The following is a 16,354-nucleotide window of genomic DNA, read 5'->3' on the forward strand; positions in this document are numbered from 1 at the left end:
TTTATGTAAACAACCAATAAACTAAGGCAAATAGCATTGCCACCACGTGCTTAAAAATGAATTATTTTTGGTGTCTAAAGCTCTTTACAAATTATATTTTGGAAGAGTTCTGATGAATTTAAATAAAAGATGTATTTTCCACATACAGTTTTAGGATTTTCAACATGGGCGGCATCATTTAAAAAAATACATCAATAATCTTATTAGTGAAAGCTTCCCACTTGGCTTTCTGAATCTTTATTTTCTTAGCAGGCAGACCAAAACATTGTCTTAAGACTCTGTCTTCAATGTTACAATGTAATCTCTATCATTCCTAGAAATCTGAGTTAGATAGGATCCTGGTCTTCCGCATCATCTTCATCTTCATCATCATCAGCTTGGTCTCCAGATTCCAGTTCATCTTCTTCTTCAATCTAAAGAGAAAACATTTAACTTAAGAAAGTTTATTCATTTCATACTTAATATGTAATAATATATGCCCTCCTCTTGATAAATTCTGTATTCCAGTAATTATAGTGGAATATAAGCCATCCAGTTTCCTTAATGCTCAAGGCGCCCTGTGGCTTTTAATATGAGATGATACACATGGTTAACTTTGCTGATGGAGAGCTGTATTTCTCTACACACGAATCTAAACCAAATATAGAAAAAAGATAATGGCACACTTGGCCGATTAGAGTTTTGTTACTGAAGGAGCAATCAAATCAATTCACCTTCTAAGCTCAAAGGCCACAAGAGAACAATCTAAAAGTGCTGGAAATTCAACCTAAACTGAGTCTTGGGCCAATTCATTGAACACAGTGCAAGCAACGTAGATGATACAGTGTTCATGTGCTACATGTCTATGACGGTAATACAGACATATAAGCACAGTCTCTCCATGCTACAGTTAAAGAAAAAAAAAAGCATTATAATGAAACATAATAAAAATTATTATTGGAAATATTTTAATCTTACTGGATGACCAAATTCCTTGAGTTTATTCTTCAGTGAAAATATTTTCTGATCTTGATCAGCCAACAGCACCAAGAGATCATCTTGTTCTTTTTTAGAATCTGTAATTTCCATCTGTAGCTTGTTTTTCTCATTTTGTAAAATGGCGATGGTACTGTTAGATGAATCCAGCTGCTCTTTTATAGCAGTTCTTTCCTCAGATAGAGCTTTAATTTCATTCTAGGAAATGAAAGGTGAAAGTTGCTGAAACACACACACTCACACCTACACCCAAAACCAAACTAAATCTGTTGCTGTTGAGTCAATTCTGACTCATAGTGACCCTATAGGACAGAATGGAACTGACTCATAGGGTTTCCAAGGAGTGGCTGGTGGATTCGAACTGCCAACCTTCTGGTTACCAGCTGAGCTCTTAACCAGTGTGCATTTATGTTAAATTATCCATCAAAGAAAACTGTTGTGAAAAATAGAGTTTAACATCAAAAAATAGTTTCAATTAGCTATTCCTCAAAAAGTCCTAGAAGAAAACAGCAATGTATTTCAGATGATCATAGGGGTAAAGAGATACTTAAAACATCTAACAGCATAAGACTGGTTAGACTCAGAATTAGACCTCGAAAACAAATTTAAAAAATTTTTTTATCCCAATTTCATATATATAATTAAACCAGAAATAACAGTAACTTCAAATAAAATTCATGACTTTAAAACAATTTGATCACAATCTAAAAAGCACAATTCTCCTCCTTTTTCCATTTTCCCTTCATGTCTTTTATTTTTATGTTACTGCATTCCCTTCTTCATTGTATTTATTCTTAAGTGACTGTCACACAACAGGTTGGCAGGATTTAAAGCGCCTGTGTTATTTAGCCTCATGCAAAGCCCACCTGTGGCTCGTTTGTTAGCCAACTCTGTGTCCCCTTGTTTTCTTATTGATTAGATATTGATGTTCTTAAGAAAATTTAACATATTTTCAATGAATTTACTTTCAAAGTACATTAATATACATTCTTATTTTACATACTTGACACCATTATTTGAAACAGCATTATAAAACCTTTATTTGTGCCATCTAGTCATCAAAATAGCAATCCAAATGTTGTGAGGTGAAATTACACCCCATTAGCTTTCTTTATTAAGCCAAGGGTTTGAAAGGTTAAATGAGGTAAAATCAAATTTCCAGAAGTTCACCTGATAAAATATGTAATAAATAAGTTTCACCAAAAACTAACCTTTAATTCTTTAGTCTCCTGTAATAACGCTGACAGTCTTCCTTCTACATCAGTAGTTTTTGCAGCTGTTACAGTTTCATTCTCTCCTGATACAGGAACTGATTTGGCCTGAAAGTAGATATTAAAAAAATGAAACACAAAAAAGTTTCTTTGAAAATTTTTAAAATTTCAGACTATGAATATGAACTCCCAAAGTGATTTAATTTTCTTGTTATTTTGAAATTTTATTCCCAGTAACAGAAAATATAATTCTGTTTTTATGTATAACGAAGTACTCTCCCCTGAAAGATGAGCTGTCTCCACGGGGGAGAAGGCGGCTTAGTCAGGATGGAGCGCATCAAATTCCACCAGAGTATGGAGAAGGCTGGGCTAACCCGCTTCAAGGTCAGCCCAGGAAACTAATCAAGTAGGCAGCTCTAACCTAGCTATCACATAGCATTTAACAAGCACTGAATATTTTTCAGTCTTTTCCTCATAAAATTCCTGTAAATTAAACCCACAGTATCATCTCAGACAAACTGGTAGGGAAATTGAGTTGAATGCCTTTAATTAGTGAAATGCAATTATTTTCTTAAGTGCTATGGGGAACCTGTTAAAAACCCATTGCCGTCAAGTTAATTCCGACTCATAGTGACCCTAAAGGACAGAGCAGAACTGCCCCACAGGGTTTCCAAGGAGCGCGTGTTGGATTCCAACTGCTGACCTTTTGGTTAGCAGCTATAGGTCTTAACTACTACGCCACCAGGGTTTCTGGTGCTACAGGGAGATAATCCTAAATCACAGGTTTCTGATATTTCCTCACCGTTTTTCAATATGCTAGGTAGAACCACATGTCTAAATCAAACTTTAAAATCAGCGCAAGGAGCTCACCTACAATTACCCAATTTGCTGAGAGAATGTCAAAGGATCAGGTAGTCATGAGTTGGATTTGGGCTCTAAACATAGCACTGAAAAAAAAAGCTTCATATGTTGTGTACCTTCAAAATGGATTAGAAAAATTTTATAATGAAATACAGATACAACAAGATTATTAAAATTAAAAAAAAAAAAAGGAAAAAGAAAAGTTAAGGCAATAAAATAATGTTGGGGTGAGGGCACTGAGATAATTATAGCCAAACATGCTGGCTGTTAATATCCTGGTTCTGCTATTAGGATTTCTCTAATTAAACATTTAATGTAGTTTTGAGCCTTCTGACACAGAAAAGTCACTGTCATATAATTCTCATTACTTGAAAAAAGGAAGAAATTCATTTCATTAAGGAAGACACTTTTTCCTGTTATTTTTTTTTTTTTTAATTATAAGGATTTATTCTATGAGTCTTAAAAGAGAGGACATTGATGATGTCTTCAATATTGGTTTTACTCAAATACAGATTTTTACTAAACAACCATAAATGAAAGGAAAGAGGGTAATGTTCAATTCTAATCCAGTGAAGCCATTTCTATATGAAGATCAGTTAATGTGATCCACATTACATAGCTCTCTGGTCCACTAAGTTTTTTGATGGCACATCTTAACCAATTAAAATAGACCGTGTACTTCCAATACGGCTTTTATTTATTTGTAAGTCATACACATGGGACTACTACAATAATATGTTATGTACATTATAAAACATACAAATAAGTTGTTAAAGGTTGAGAAAAATAAATTTAATAGGAAGCTATAATATTTTGTTTTGATCACAAAGAGCTATCTTGTCCTCCATTTTGCAGACTGCTCCCACACCAATCTGGTATGATAATCATCAGAACTCAGAAAACTTGGACGAATGCAGTTAGTTTTCTTTTTGTATTATTCTTCTCAGATATCAAGTACCCCAATAGATGCATCTCCTGACCACCCTAAAAGAGCCTTTCTCACCTCCACCAGTCATTCTGTCATATTACTCTGCTTGATTTTCAAGACAGTCTTAATCTAAAATTATAATACTATTTATTTACCAGTTTACTGCCTTTACCCTTGTTTCTCTAGTTTATTGTTATACAGTCCCAGCATATAGCATTGTACCTTGCACAAAGAAGGTACCCATTATAAATTTGTTGGATGAATAAATGAATGAATCAAAGAAAAAAAAAAAAAAAAAAGATTTTCCTTAGGAGCTGCCTAAAAATTTACTACAGGTATTCAGTGATATTCAATGAAGGGAATTCTATAGAAACCAGACTAGTATTTGGGAAAACCAGTATTACAGAAATTAAGGAAACTGATTTTTTTTTCTTGCTTTAAATGTTATCAAATTTTTACATAAAAGGAGATGTGCAGGAGTATATGATGGCAGAATACACGATTTCCCTGAAAATCTGCATTGCATCTATTCCAGTGCTTTACCAAACGTTCACTTGAGACTCTAAGTTCTATCTCATGGGGTATGGAAATAAAAATGTGACCTTGAAATATTTCTGGTGAATCAGGCCAGTCATGAAAGAATCTCAGCATGGCTCCTTTCTGGCATCTGATTCTGAATACAAAGATCTCCCAAGAGTTTCACCGGGATTATTTTGCTTCAAAATGAAATATTAAAGTAACCAACTAAACTGACCTGGTGAGTCTGACTATAATATAATATCGCTGCTTCTACAGCCAAGAAGCCTGTGTGACTAGAATTCTCGCTGGTGAATAATATCGGAACAGAAGATGCTATGTGACAAATTTGCTTCTCTTTATTATACCAACCTTGTGTTTGCTACCTTTCAGAAGGAAAATGCAAAAAAAGAAATAACTTACAAATGCTTCTGTTTTCTGTAACAGCTCCTGCTTTTCTGTCTGTAGTTTTGTGATCTCCACAGATTGTGAGTTTAACTGAGACTTTAATGTTGCCAGTTCCTAGGAGACAAAAATTGTTGAGTTGTAACATTAAAGCATTAATTTAATCAAGGAAATTTCTGCTTACAGGAACACCAACAAAAAATTTTCCTTTCCTGGCCCTTCCCTCCAAATTACAACTTCCAAGTTTTAAAATCTAACTCTAAAGAACTATTCTAGGAACTCTAGGTTCAAGATGGAAAATTAAACACATTCCTTTACCTCTGTTCCTTCATGAGAGCCCATGTAAAAAATCATAAAGGGATTAAGGAAACAAAGGGGGAAAGAAGGGAAGGAGGGGAGAAAGGAGGAGAAAAGGGAAGAAGGAAGAAAGGAAAAAAACCCATAAGGACAAAGAGAACAAGAGAAAAGAGCAATAAAATCGGGGAATTTCAGAAAGCAAATGGCAACCAACTCAACAAACCTAAGAAAACTGAAACCTAAGCTGACCACTGAGAAAACCAGAAGGAACTACCTGACTTACAAAGCAGAACTACCTACAGCCTTGGGACCTAGGAACACCAGGTATCTTTGGATGCGTGGGTAAAGATGGAGCTAAAAACAGAAGGGCTAGTTGAAAGTCTGTTTAAGAAATAGACTCCTGGGTCCCTGTCCCAATCTCATGTGTCCAGGCAACTATTCCTCCCCTCCTGACTAAAGACTACAGGCTTGTTATTTTGAAAGGACAAAATAGGACATCTAGACTAGGGTGCGCCATCAGGTGTAGGTGAAAGCAGTAGTGCTGTAGTGAAATGGAAAAATTAATTGAAAGTTTACATTATTAATGTTGAAATTTCCAAACCTTTCACACCAAAAAAGTACAGGAAAAGACAAGCAACTATAGCAGTGGCTCTCAACTTGGGGGGATTCTCCCTCCAATTCCTTGAAAGCATTTGGCAATGTCTGGAAACATTTTTGGTTTGTCACACTGAGGGTGGGTGTGTATGTTCTTGGGATCTACTAGGTAGAGGCCAGGGATGTTACTAAAGTTCCTACAATACACAGGAGAGTCTCTCACAACAAAGAATGTCCTAGCCCCAAATGTCAACAGTGCTGAGGTTGAGAAACCCTGAATTATAGTATACTACGTGGCTCAGCTATGAATCTCATTTGCATGGTCATAAAGACTTTATTAACAAGTCTTATAGAACTATTTGATTCCTTTAAACTACGTGCAAGCATAAGGGAGAAAAAAGATATTCTCATATTTTAATAATTATCGAGCTCAGGGAATATTCAGTGTGACTGATGTTTATCTTACAAATATCTATAATACATGTACCTTAATGTTACTATTTTCATAATTTTTGTAAGCCTCATGTAATATTCTATAGGAAGAATAGAGAAAAACACAAACAAAATACTGCACTGTGTCCAAATTGATTAACAGTTGTTATCAAGCTGTGCTGACACCTTGGAAAGAATACTACAGGGCCTGTCACTTAGCCCTGTATCATCCAACATTTTTATCAACCACTTGGATAAAAGTGAGGGTGTAATATTGATAAACTTGCTGATGACACAGACTAGAAAGGGAAGTATGCTGCTCAACAGATTTGAGATTTTTTCGGATCCTGAGCAGTGAACCCAAATTATTTCATTTTGAGAAGCACCTTTAGGTTAAATGTACTATGTGAAAAAGTATTAGGGTATTACCTAATACAAATACAATCTTAACCCACTTTCATGGAATTAATCCCACAACTGTGCTTACTGCCCTTAGAAGATTAGCAAAGATAACACTGAAAGTTTTATGCGGAGTAACTGAGTGAAATCAGGGTTTACAGCCCAGAAAAAAGCGTAAGGGCTATCTTCAAATCTGAAGGGTTGTCTGTGGAAGGGCTTGACTTCCATAAGACATAGTAGACCTGGTTTCAAAAGTAATCCTGGGAGATGTACTTAATATATCTAAGCCACTAAAAATACTGGAAAGTGCTCCCACAGTGCCTGAATATTACAGGTGCACAATTATGCTGGTGATGTAGCTCTAAGTATAGAAAAGGAGAAATGCATAAAACTGAGAGGGACATAGATTTCAGTTCAACATAAGGAAGAACTTTTTTAAAACAAAAAAACCTTGGCCAAAATCTGAATGGTTGATGCAATTCATAAAGAATTGTAGAAAGGAGTTCTACAATATTTGGAGGAGATGATTGCTTTGATTTCTAAGTCATTCCAACATATAACAGGGGTTGGTCTAAAGGATTGCTTATGGAATTTCTTAAAAACATGGCTTTAAGAAACAAAAAATTATCTTTAATATCAACCTGATTGAAAAATAATTTAAGTACAATAAATTCACCCATTTACAAGAGTTGAATGAATTTTGACAAATGTATATTCATATACCTATGTAATCACCCTGATCAAGATATAGACCTTTTCATCACCCCAAAAAGTTCTCTTGTGTACTGCAGCAATCAATCTCCTCCAGCACCACTTCCTAATCTGATTATGAAAATAACGCATTTATTGAGATGTGATTCCCATACTGTGAAATTCACCCTTACAAAGTGTACAATACAGTGGTTTTTAGTACACTCACAAAGTTGTGCATCAATCATCACTACCTAGTTCCAGAACATGCATCACCCCCCAAAAAATCTCGTACCCTTAGCAATAACCCAACCCCCCCGCCCCATCTTGGCAACAGCCAATCTACATTCTATCCCTATAGATTTGTCTATTTTGGGCACTTCATATAAATAAAATCATATAAAACATGGCCTTCTGTGTCTGGTTTCTTAAACACAGTATAGTACTTTAAAGTTCATCCATACTCTAACATGTAGCAGTACTTTTTTTTTAGATGTTAATTTTTTTTAAATAATTTTTATTGTGCTTTAAGTGAAAGTTTACAAATCAAGTCAGTCTGTCACATATAAGCTTATATACACCTTACTCCATACTCCCATTTACTCTCCTCCTAATGAGTCAGCCCGCTCCCTCCTTCCAGTCTCTCCTTTTGTGACCTTTTTGCCATCTCTACCCTCCCATCTCCCCTCCAGACAGAAGATGCCAATACAGTCTCAAGTGTCCACCTGATACAAGCAGCTCACTCTTCATCAGCATCTCTCTCCAACCCATTGTCCAGTCCCTTCCATGTCTGATGAGTTGTCTTCGGGAATGGTTCCTGTCCTGGGCCAACAGAAGTTTTGGGAACCATGACCGCCGGGATTCTTCTAGTCTCAGTCAGACCATTAAGTATGGTCTTTTTATGAGAATTTGGGGTCTGCATCCCACTGTTCTCCTGCTCCCTCAGGAGTTCTCGGTTGTGCTCCCTGTCAGGGCAGTCATCGGTTGTGGCCAGGCACCATCTAGTTCTTCTGGTCTCAGGATGATGTAAGTCTCTGGTTCATGTGGCCCTTTCTGTCTCTTGGGCTCACAGTTATCGTGTGATCTTGGTGTTCTTCATTCTCCTTTGATCCAGGTGGGTTGAGACCAATTGATGCATCTTAGATGGCCGCTTGTTAGCAATTAAGACCCCAGACGCCACAGTTCAAAGTGGGACGCAGAATGTTTTCATAATAGAGTTTATTATGCCAATTGACTTAGAAGTCCCCTTAAGCCATAGTCCCCAAACCCCCGCCCTTGCTCCGCTGACCTTCGAAGCATTCAGTTTATCCCGGAAAGTTCCTTGCTTTTGGTCCAGTCCAGTTGAGCTGACCTTCCCTGTATTGAATGTTGTCCTTCCCTTCACCTAAAGTAGTTCTTATCTACTAACTAATCAGTAAACAACCCCCTCCCACCCTCCCTCCCTCCCTGCTCTCGTCACCACGAAAGAATGTGTTCTTCTCAGTTTATACTATTTCTCAAGAACTTATAATAGTGGTCTTATACAGTATTTCTCCTATTGCATCTGACTAATTTCACTCAGCATGCCTTCCAGGTTCCTCCATGTTATGAAATGTTTCACAGTTCGTCACTCTTCTTTATTGATGCGTAGTATTCCATTGTGTGAATGTACCATAATTTATTTAACCATTCATCTATTGATGGACACCTTGGTTGCTTCCAGATTTTTGCTATTGTAAACAGTGCTGCAATCAACATGGGTGTGCATGTATCTGTTCGTGTAAAGGCTCTTATTTCTCTAGGGTATATTAAATACTTCTTTTTTATGACTAAGCAATATTCCACTGTATGGAGAAATATATATATATATTTATTCATTCATCAGTTGATAGATATTTGGATTGTTTCCTCTTTATGGCTATTATCAACAATGCTACTATAAACATTTGTTTACAAGTTTCTGTGTGGACATATGCTCTCAACTAACTTGGGTATATATCTAGGTCTCACGTCTGTTAGTTTGTGGTGGCTTATGTGTTGCTGTGATGCTGGAAGCTACGCCACTGGTATTTCAAATACCAGCAGGGTCACCCATGTGGACAGGTTTCAGCAGAGCTTCCAGACTAAGACAGACTAGGAAGAAGGACCTGGCGGTATACTTCTAAAAAAAAATGGCCAGTGAAAACTTTATGAATAGAAGTGGAACACTGGTATAATGCCATAAGATGAGCCCCTCAGGTTGGAAGGCACAAAAAATATGATTGGGGAAGAGCTGTCTCCTCAAAGTAGAGTCGAACTTAATAAGGTGGATGGAGGCAAGCTTTCAGGGCCTTCATTTGCTGAGGTGGCACGAGTCAAAAGAAACAGCTGCAAACATCCATTAATAATCGGAACATGGAATGTCTGAAGTACGAATCTAGGAAAGTTGGAAGTTGTCAAAAATGAAATGGAACACATAAAGATCGATATCCTAGGCATTAGTGAACTGAGGTGGACTGGTATTCACCATTTTGAATAAGACAACAATACGGAATACTATGCTGGGAATGACAAATTGAAGAGGAATAGTGTTGCATTCATCGTCAAAAAGAACATTTCAAAATTTATCCTGAAGTACAATGCTGTCAGTGATAGGACAATATCCATATGTCTACAAGGAAGACCAATTGATACAACTATTATTCAAATTTACACATCAACCACTAATACCAAAGATGAGGATAGTGAAGATTTTTACCAACTTCTGCAGTCTGAAACTGATCAAACATACAATCGAGATCCATTTATAATTACTGGTGATTGGAATGTGAAAGCTAGAAACAAAGAAGAAAGATTGGTAGTTGAAAATATGGCCTTAGTGATAGAAATGATGTTGTAGATACCATGATAGAATTTTGCAAGACCAATGACTTATTCGTTGGAAATACTTTTTTCAACAACATATATGGCAACCATACATGTGGACCTTGCCAGATGGAATACACAGGAATCAAACTGACTATATCTGTGGAACAGACCATTGATTGCCCATATGCAAGTTCAAGCTGAAGCTGAAGAAAATTAGAACTCCATGAGAGCCAAAATATGACCTTGAGAATATCCCACCTATATAGATTGATGCACTGAACACTAATGACCAAAGATCAGACGAGTTGCTGAATGACATCAAGGACATCATACATGAAGAAAAGAAGAGGTCATTAAAAAGATGGGAAAGAAAGAAAAGACATATGTCAGAAGAGACTCTGAATCTTGCTCCTGAACACAAAGTAGCTAAAGCAAAAGGAAGAAAAGATAAAAGAGCTGAACAGAATATTTCAAAGGGCAGCTTGAGAAGACAAAGTGAAGTATTATAATGACATGTACAAAGAGCTGGAGTTAGAAAACCAGAAGGGAAGAACATGCTCAGTATTTCTCAATCTGAAAGAACTGAAGGAAAAATTCAAGCCCCGGGTTGCAATACTGAAGGATTCTACTGGGAAAATATTAAATCAAAAGCATCAAAAGAAGTTGGAAGGAATACAGAGTCACTGTACCAGAAATAATCAGTCAACATTCAACCATTTCAGGAGGTAGCATATGATCAGGAACCGATGGTACTGAAGGAAGAAGTCTAAGCTGCACTGAAGACATGGCGAAAAACAAGGATCCAGGAACACCAATTGAGATGTTTCAACAAACAGATGCAGTGCTGGAAGTGCTCACTCGTCTGTGCCAAGAAATTTGGAAGACATCTTCTTGGCCGACCGACTGGAAGAGATCCGTATTTGTGCCCATTCCCAAGAAAGGTGATCCAACAGAATGCAAAAATTATGGAACAATATCATTAATATCACATGCAAGTAAATCACTTGCTTGCTGAAGATTATTCAAAAACGGCTGCAGCAGTACATTGACAGGAATTGCCAGAAGTTCAGGCCGGATTCAGAGGAAGATGTGGAACAAGAGATATCATTTTTGATGTGAGATGGATCCTGGCTGAAAGCAGAGAATACAAGATGTTTGCCTGTATTTTATTGATTATGCAAAGGCATTCGACTGTGTGTGGATAGCACTGCAAAGAATGGGAATTCCAGGACACTTAATTGTGCTCATGTGTAACCTGTAAAATGATCAAGAGGCAGTCATTTGAACAGAACAAGGGAATACTGAGTGGTTTAAAGTCAGGAGAGGTGTGTGTCAGGGTTGTATCCTTTCACTATACTTATTCAATCTGCACGCTAAGCAAATAATCTGAGAAGCTAGACTATACAAAGGACGTGTAATCAGGATTGGAGGAAGACACATTAACGACCTGTGTTATGCATGTGACACAACCTTGCCTGCTGAAAGTGAAGAGGACTTGAAGCAGTTACTGATGAAGATCAAAGACCAAAGCCTTCAGTATGGATTACAACTCAACATAAAGAAAACAAAAATTCTCACAACTGGACCAATAAGCAACATCATGATAAACACAGAAAAGATTGAAGTTGTCAAAGATTTCATTTTACTTGGATGCACAATCAATGCCCATGGAAGCAGCAGTGAGGAAATCAAATGACTTGTTGCATTGGGCAAATCGGCTGCAAAAGACCTCTTTAAAGGGTTGAAAAGCAAAGATGTCACTTTGAGGACTAAGGTGCACCAGACTCAAGTCATGGCATTTTCAATCACCTCATATCCATGTGAATGCTGGACAATGAATAAGGAAGACTGAAGAAGAATTGGTGCTTTTGAATTATGCTGTTGGTGAATATTTAATATACCATGGACTGCCAGAAGAACTAACAAATCTGTCTTTGAAGTAGTAGTCAGAATGCTCCTTAGAAAGAAGGATGGTGAAACTTCGTCTCATGTATTTTGGTCTTTATCAGGAGGGACCAGTCCCTGGAGAAGGACATCATGCTTGGTAAACTAAAAAAGAGGAAGACCCTCAATGAGGTGGGCTGACACAGTGGCCACAACCTTGGGCTCAAGCATAACAAGGATTGCGAGGATTAAGCAGGACTGAGCAGCGTTTCATTGCGTTGCACGTGGGGTTGTTATGGGTCAGAACACTATGATTCGCTATGACCAGATGGCAACTAACAACAAGAACGTATACTTAGAAGTTCAGTTGCTGGGTCATATGGTAACTCTATGCTTAACTTTATAAGAATTGCCAAACCATTTTCCAAAGTGGCTGTACCATTTTGCATTCCTATCAGCAATATGGAAACCCTGGTGGGGTGCTGGTTAAGTGCTACAGCTGCTAACCAAAAGGTCAGTAGTTCAAATCCACCAGGCACTCCTTGGAAACTCTAGGGCAGTTCTACTCCGTCGTATAGGGTCACTATGAGTCAGAATTAACTCAACGGCAACAGGTTATCAGCAATATATGGGAGTTTTAATTTCTCTACACTCTCAGTAACAATTGTTATTATCTGCCTTTTCAATTACAGCCATGCTAATGTGTGAGGAGTTCCTGGGTGGCGCAAGTGGTTAACATGCTTGGCTGCTAACCGTAAGGCTGGTGGTTTGAGTCCATCCTGACATGCCTTTAAAAGAAAGGCCTAGCAATCTATTTCTGAAAAAACAGCCATTAAAAACCCTATGGAGCCCAGTTCTACTCGGACACACATGGGGTCACCACGAGTTGAAACTGACTTGATGGCAACTGTTTACATACATATACACACACACATACATATATAAACATATATATATACATATACACACACACTAAACCCATTGAATCAATTCCAACTGACAGCAACCCTACAGGACAGAGTAGAACTGCCCTGTACGGTTTCCACGGAGTGGCTAGTAGATTTGAACTGCAGACCTTTCGGTTAGCAGCTGAACACTTCACTCCTGTGCTACCGGGTACCGTGTGTGTGTGTAGATATACTGTCCATGTATATATATGTGTGTGTATATATGTACATGGGAAACCCTGGTGGCGTAGTGGTTAAGTGCTATGACTGCTAACCCAAAGGTCGGCAGTTCAAATCTGCCAGAAGCTCCTTGGAAACTCTATGGGGCAGTTCTACTCTGTCCTATAGGGTTGCTATGAGTCGGAATCGACTCGACGGCAATAGGTTTGGTTTTTTATATATGTACACATGCACACACATATATATACACACACACAGACACATATATACATCTAAAAGTACAACTGTTCTTTCTTCATCTTTGCTGGTGCTGGTTAGTGCGTATGAAGTGGTATTTCATTGTAGTTTTGATGGGCATTTTCCTAATGACTAATGATACTGAGCATCTTTTCATGTGCTTAATGACAATTTTTGTATCTTCTTTGGAGAAATGTCTATTCAAATCTTTTGCCCATTAAAAGAATTAGGTTATCTGTGTTTTTATTATTGAGTTTTAAGAGTTCTTTATATATTCTGGATATAAGTCTCTTAGCAGATATATGATTTGCAAATATTGTCTCCCATTCTGTGGATTGTTTTTTCACTTTCTTCATAGTGTTCTTTGAAGCACAAAAGCTTTTAATTTTGATGAAATTCAATTTTTCTGTTGATCTGATTTTTGTCACTACAGATTTGCTGTTCTAGCATTTCACACAAATGGAATCATGTATTTACTCTTTTGTGTCTGGCTTTATTTAGTCAGAATAATGTTTCTGAGGTTCATTAATATTGTCGCACGCTTCAGTAGTTCTTTCCTTTACTGCTGCAGAGCATTCCGTTGTATGAATATACCACAATTTGTTTATCTATTCTCCATTGGAGTTGTTTTCGTATTTTGGTTATTATGAATCCCCACTGCCGTCGAGTCCATTCCCACTCATAGTGACCCTATAGGACAGAGTAGAACTGCCCCCCAGAGTTTCCAAGGAGCGCCTGGTGGATTCGAACTGCTGAACTTTTGGTTAGCAGATGTAACTCTTAGTCAACTGTACAAGTCTTTTTATAGACATGTTTTCATTTCTCCTGGCTGTGATATTTAATATTCTAAAAGCAATGCATGAGAGTTCTAGTTGTTCTCAATCTTTGCCAATACTTGGTATGTTAGTCTTTTTATTTTTAGAAATTCTACTAATTTGCCTTTTTAATTGAATTTATATCTTTTCATGTGTCTATTGTCCACTTGCAATTTTCTTCTGTGAAGTATCTGTTCTTGCTTCTTCACATGTCTAGTAATTTTTGATTGGATGCTGGAATGTTACACTAGTGAAGTCTGGATTTTATTTTCATACTTTCAAGTGTGTTAAGTTTCATTTCAGCAGCAGTTAATTTAGATTCAGGTCAACACGAACTTTTTGATGCTTATTTTGAGCTCTGTTAAGCTGAAGTCTAGAAATGTATCTGGAATTTCTATTAAATACCACAGGTATTCAATGAGGTCCTTCCATGAAGGCTGAGTGGTCGTGTTCTCTGCTATCTATTACTTGGCCTCACAGATTTCAGCTACCTCAGCCTCCCTGAACTCTAACGCTCTCTATTCATGTGGCTTTTGACTGTTTTTTCAGCTTTCAAAATTAATTCTGTAGGCAGTGAGATCATGGGCCTTTTTTTTTACTTTATACAATTATTTTACTATTTTTTTTTTAAACCTGTCATTTAAAATATACATATTTTTTAACAACCTAAGGTATGTAAAAGCAAACTGGAAAAATTAAAAATAAAAAAGGCAATTCTCTTGTATAAAAATATCTATCTAAAGTGTCACTGGGAAACAAAATTAAAGTGTAAAATTTTTCCTGGGGATTTACAAATGGTTATGTATTAACTTAAATCTCTTTTAATTTTAATACAGTTAATGTGGGCAGACTTAAAAAAAAAAAAGCTTATTAATATTCCCCATATGAGCAAAACATTATGGATATATATTAGAGACTTGGAAATCCTTAAGGACAAGTGTTTGATTTTAAAATCTACTCTGTGGTAGAGGAGGCATTATGAAATACGACATAGTTCCTCTGTGTGAGGTCATTCTACTCTCAGTTCAGCCATGTCACTGGGCCAGGACCTACTGACTACTGGAGGGTGAAGGGAGAAAGTCCTATGCTGGTTAGGATCTACTATAACATTCACTTCTGACTTTCCACTGTTTGAAAAAAATTTTTTTAAAACAGGAAACATGAATTCCTTTTATAATAAAAGAGGAAGGCAGGAGACAAGGATGGATAGGAAAGAAAAGAGGGAAGGAAAGAAAGAGGGGGGGAAAAAGAAAGAAAAAACACCTGCTTAGGATAATATACTAAAGAGTAATCTGATACTTTTCTAGGTCCTTCTTCCAATTACTACATTATTTAATTCTACATATGAATAGTTCCTTCCTATCTTTTCTGGGTCTTTCAATGAACAAAATAATTTTTTAACTAATTAGATAAAGATAAATCTGAACTATCTGCTTCCACTGAAGCCCTGGTGGCACAGTGGTTAAGAACTTGACTGCTAACCAAAAGGTCAGCAGTTCAAATCCACCAGCCACTCCTTGCAAACTTTATGGGGCAGTTCTACTTTGTCCTATATGGTCACTATGAGTGGGAATCAACCTGACAGCAATGAGTTTGATTTTTTAACTGGCTTAATAGGAATTTATAAATATGGTAAATTAACCAAGTAGGAAAACTATAATTTACTACTTCTCTAGATGTTAAAAATTACTGCAGCAGGAAAAAGTTAGAGTCATCTCATTGAAGAAATACTAAGTTTATCTCCTGTTTTTCCCTTTTCCAATTCTAAAAATCAACATTTCTTTTTTGGAGAGAATGGTTTAAACAGCTGATACATTTAGCCAAGCCCTTATCATAGTTACCAGTATATGAAAATTAGACATAATATTTTCTGTACTCATATTTACAGCTCATAAATATACTTTATTTTTCCTTGTTGGTTTACTGATGATCTACAAAGAATCTGGGTAAGACGATGAGTTCTATTAAAAAGAACACCACTGAAAAGTAAAAATACAAAAGCTAGATACCATTAATGTACAATTAAAATGAAGCTCTTAGCTTTTTAAATAACTGAGAAACTTATCAAATTTTGCTTTCACCTGACAAAGTAGTTCTAGATTAATGAAACTACAGGGCTGTTATGCTATTATAATTGAAACAAAACAAAACAAGGAT

At 36.7% G+C, this 16,354-nt stretch overlaps 1 protein-coding gene across 2 annotated transcripts in view; it reads right to left on the reverse strand.

The window, feature by feature from the left end:
• Positions 1-221: 221 nt before the first annotated feature.
• USO1 (USO1 vesicle transport factor) overlaps positions 222-16,354 on the reverse strand; it is a 118,314-nt gene continuing 102,181 nt past the window's right edge. For both annotated transcript variants that reach the window (XM_049885953.1, XM_049885954.1), the window contains 4 exons: positions 4,915-5,013; positions 2,187-2,294; positions 958-1,173; positions 222-413 (listed from right to left, as the gene is read on the reverse strand). In XM_049885953.1, the coding sequence (XP_049741910.1) occupies positions 327-413; positions 958-1,173; positions 2,187-2,294; positions 4,915-5,013 (510 nt within the window). In that variant the 3' untranslated portion in view covers positions 222-326. The remainder of the gene's footprint in view (positions 414-957; positions 1,174-2,186; positions 2,295-4,914; positions 5,014-16,354) is intronic.

The sequence above is a fragment of the Elephas maximus genome, chromosome 5 (assembly GCF_024166365.1).
Source record: "Elephas maximus indicus isolate mEleMax1 chromosome 5, mEleMax1 primary haplotype, whole genome shotgun sequence".
Taxonomy (NCBI): Eukaryota; Metazoa; Chordata; class Mammalia; order Proboscidea; family Elephantidae; genus Elephas; species Elephas maximus.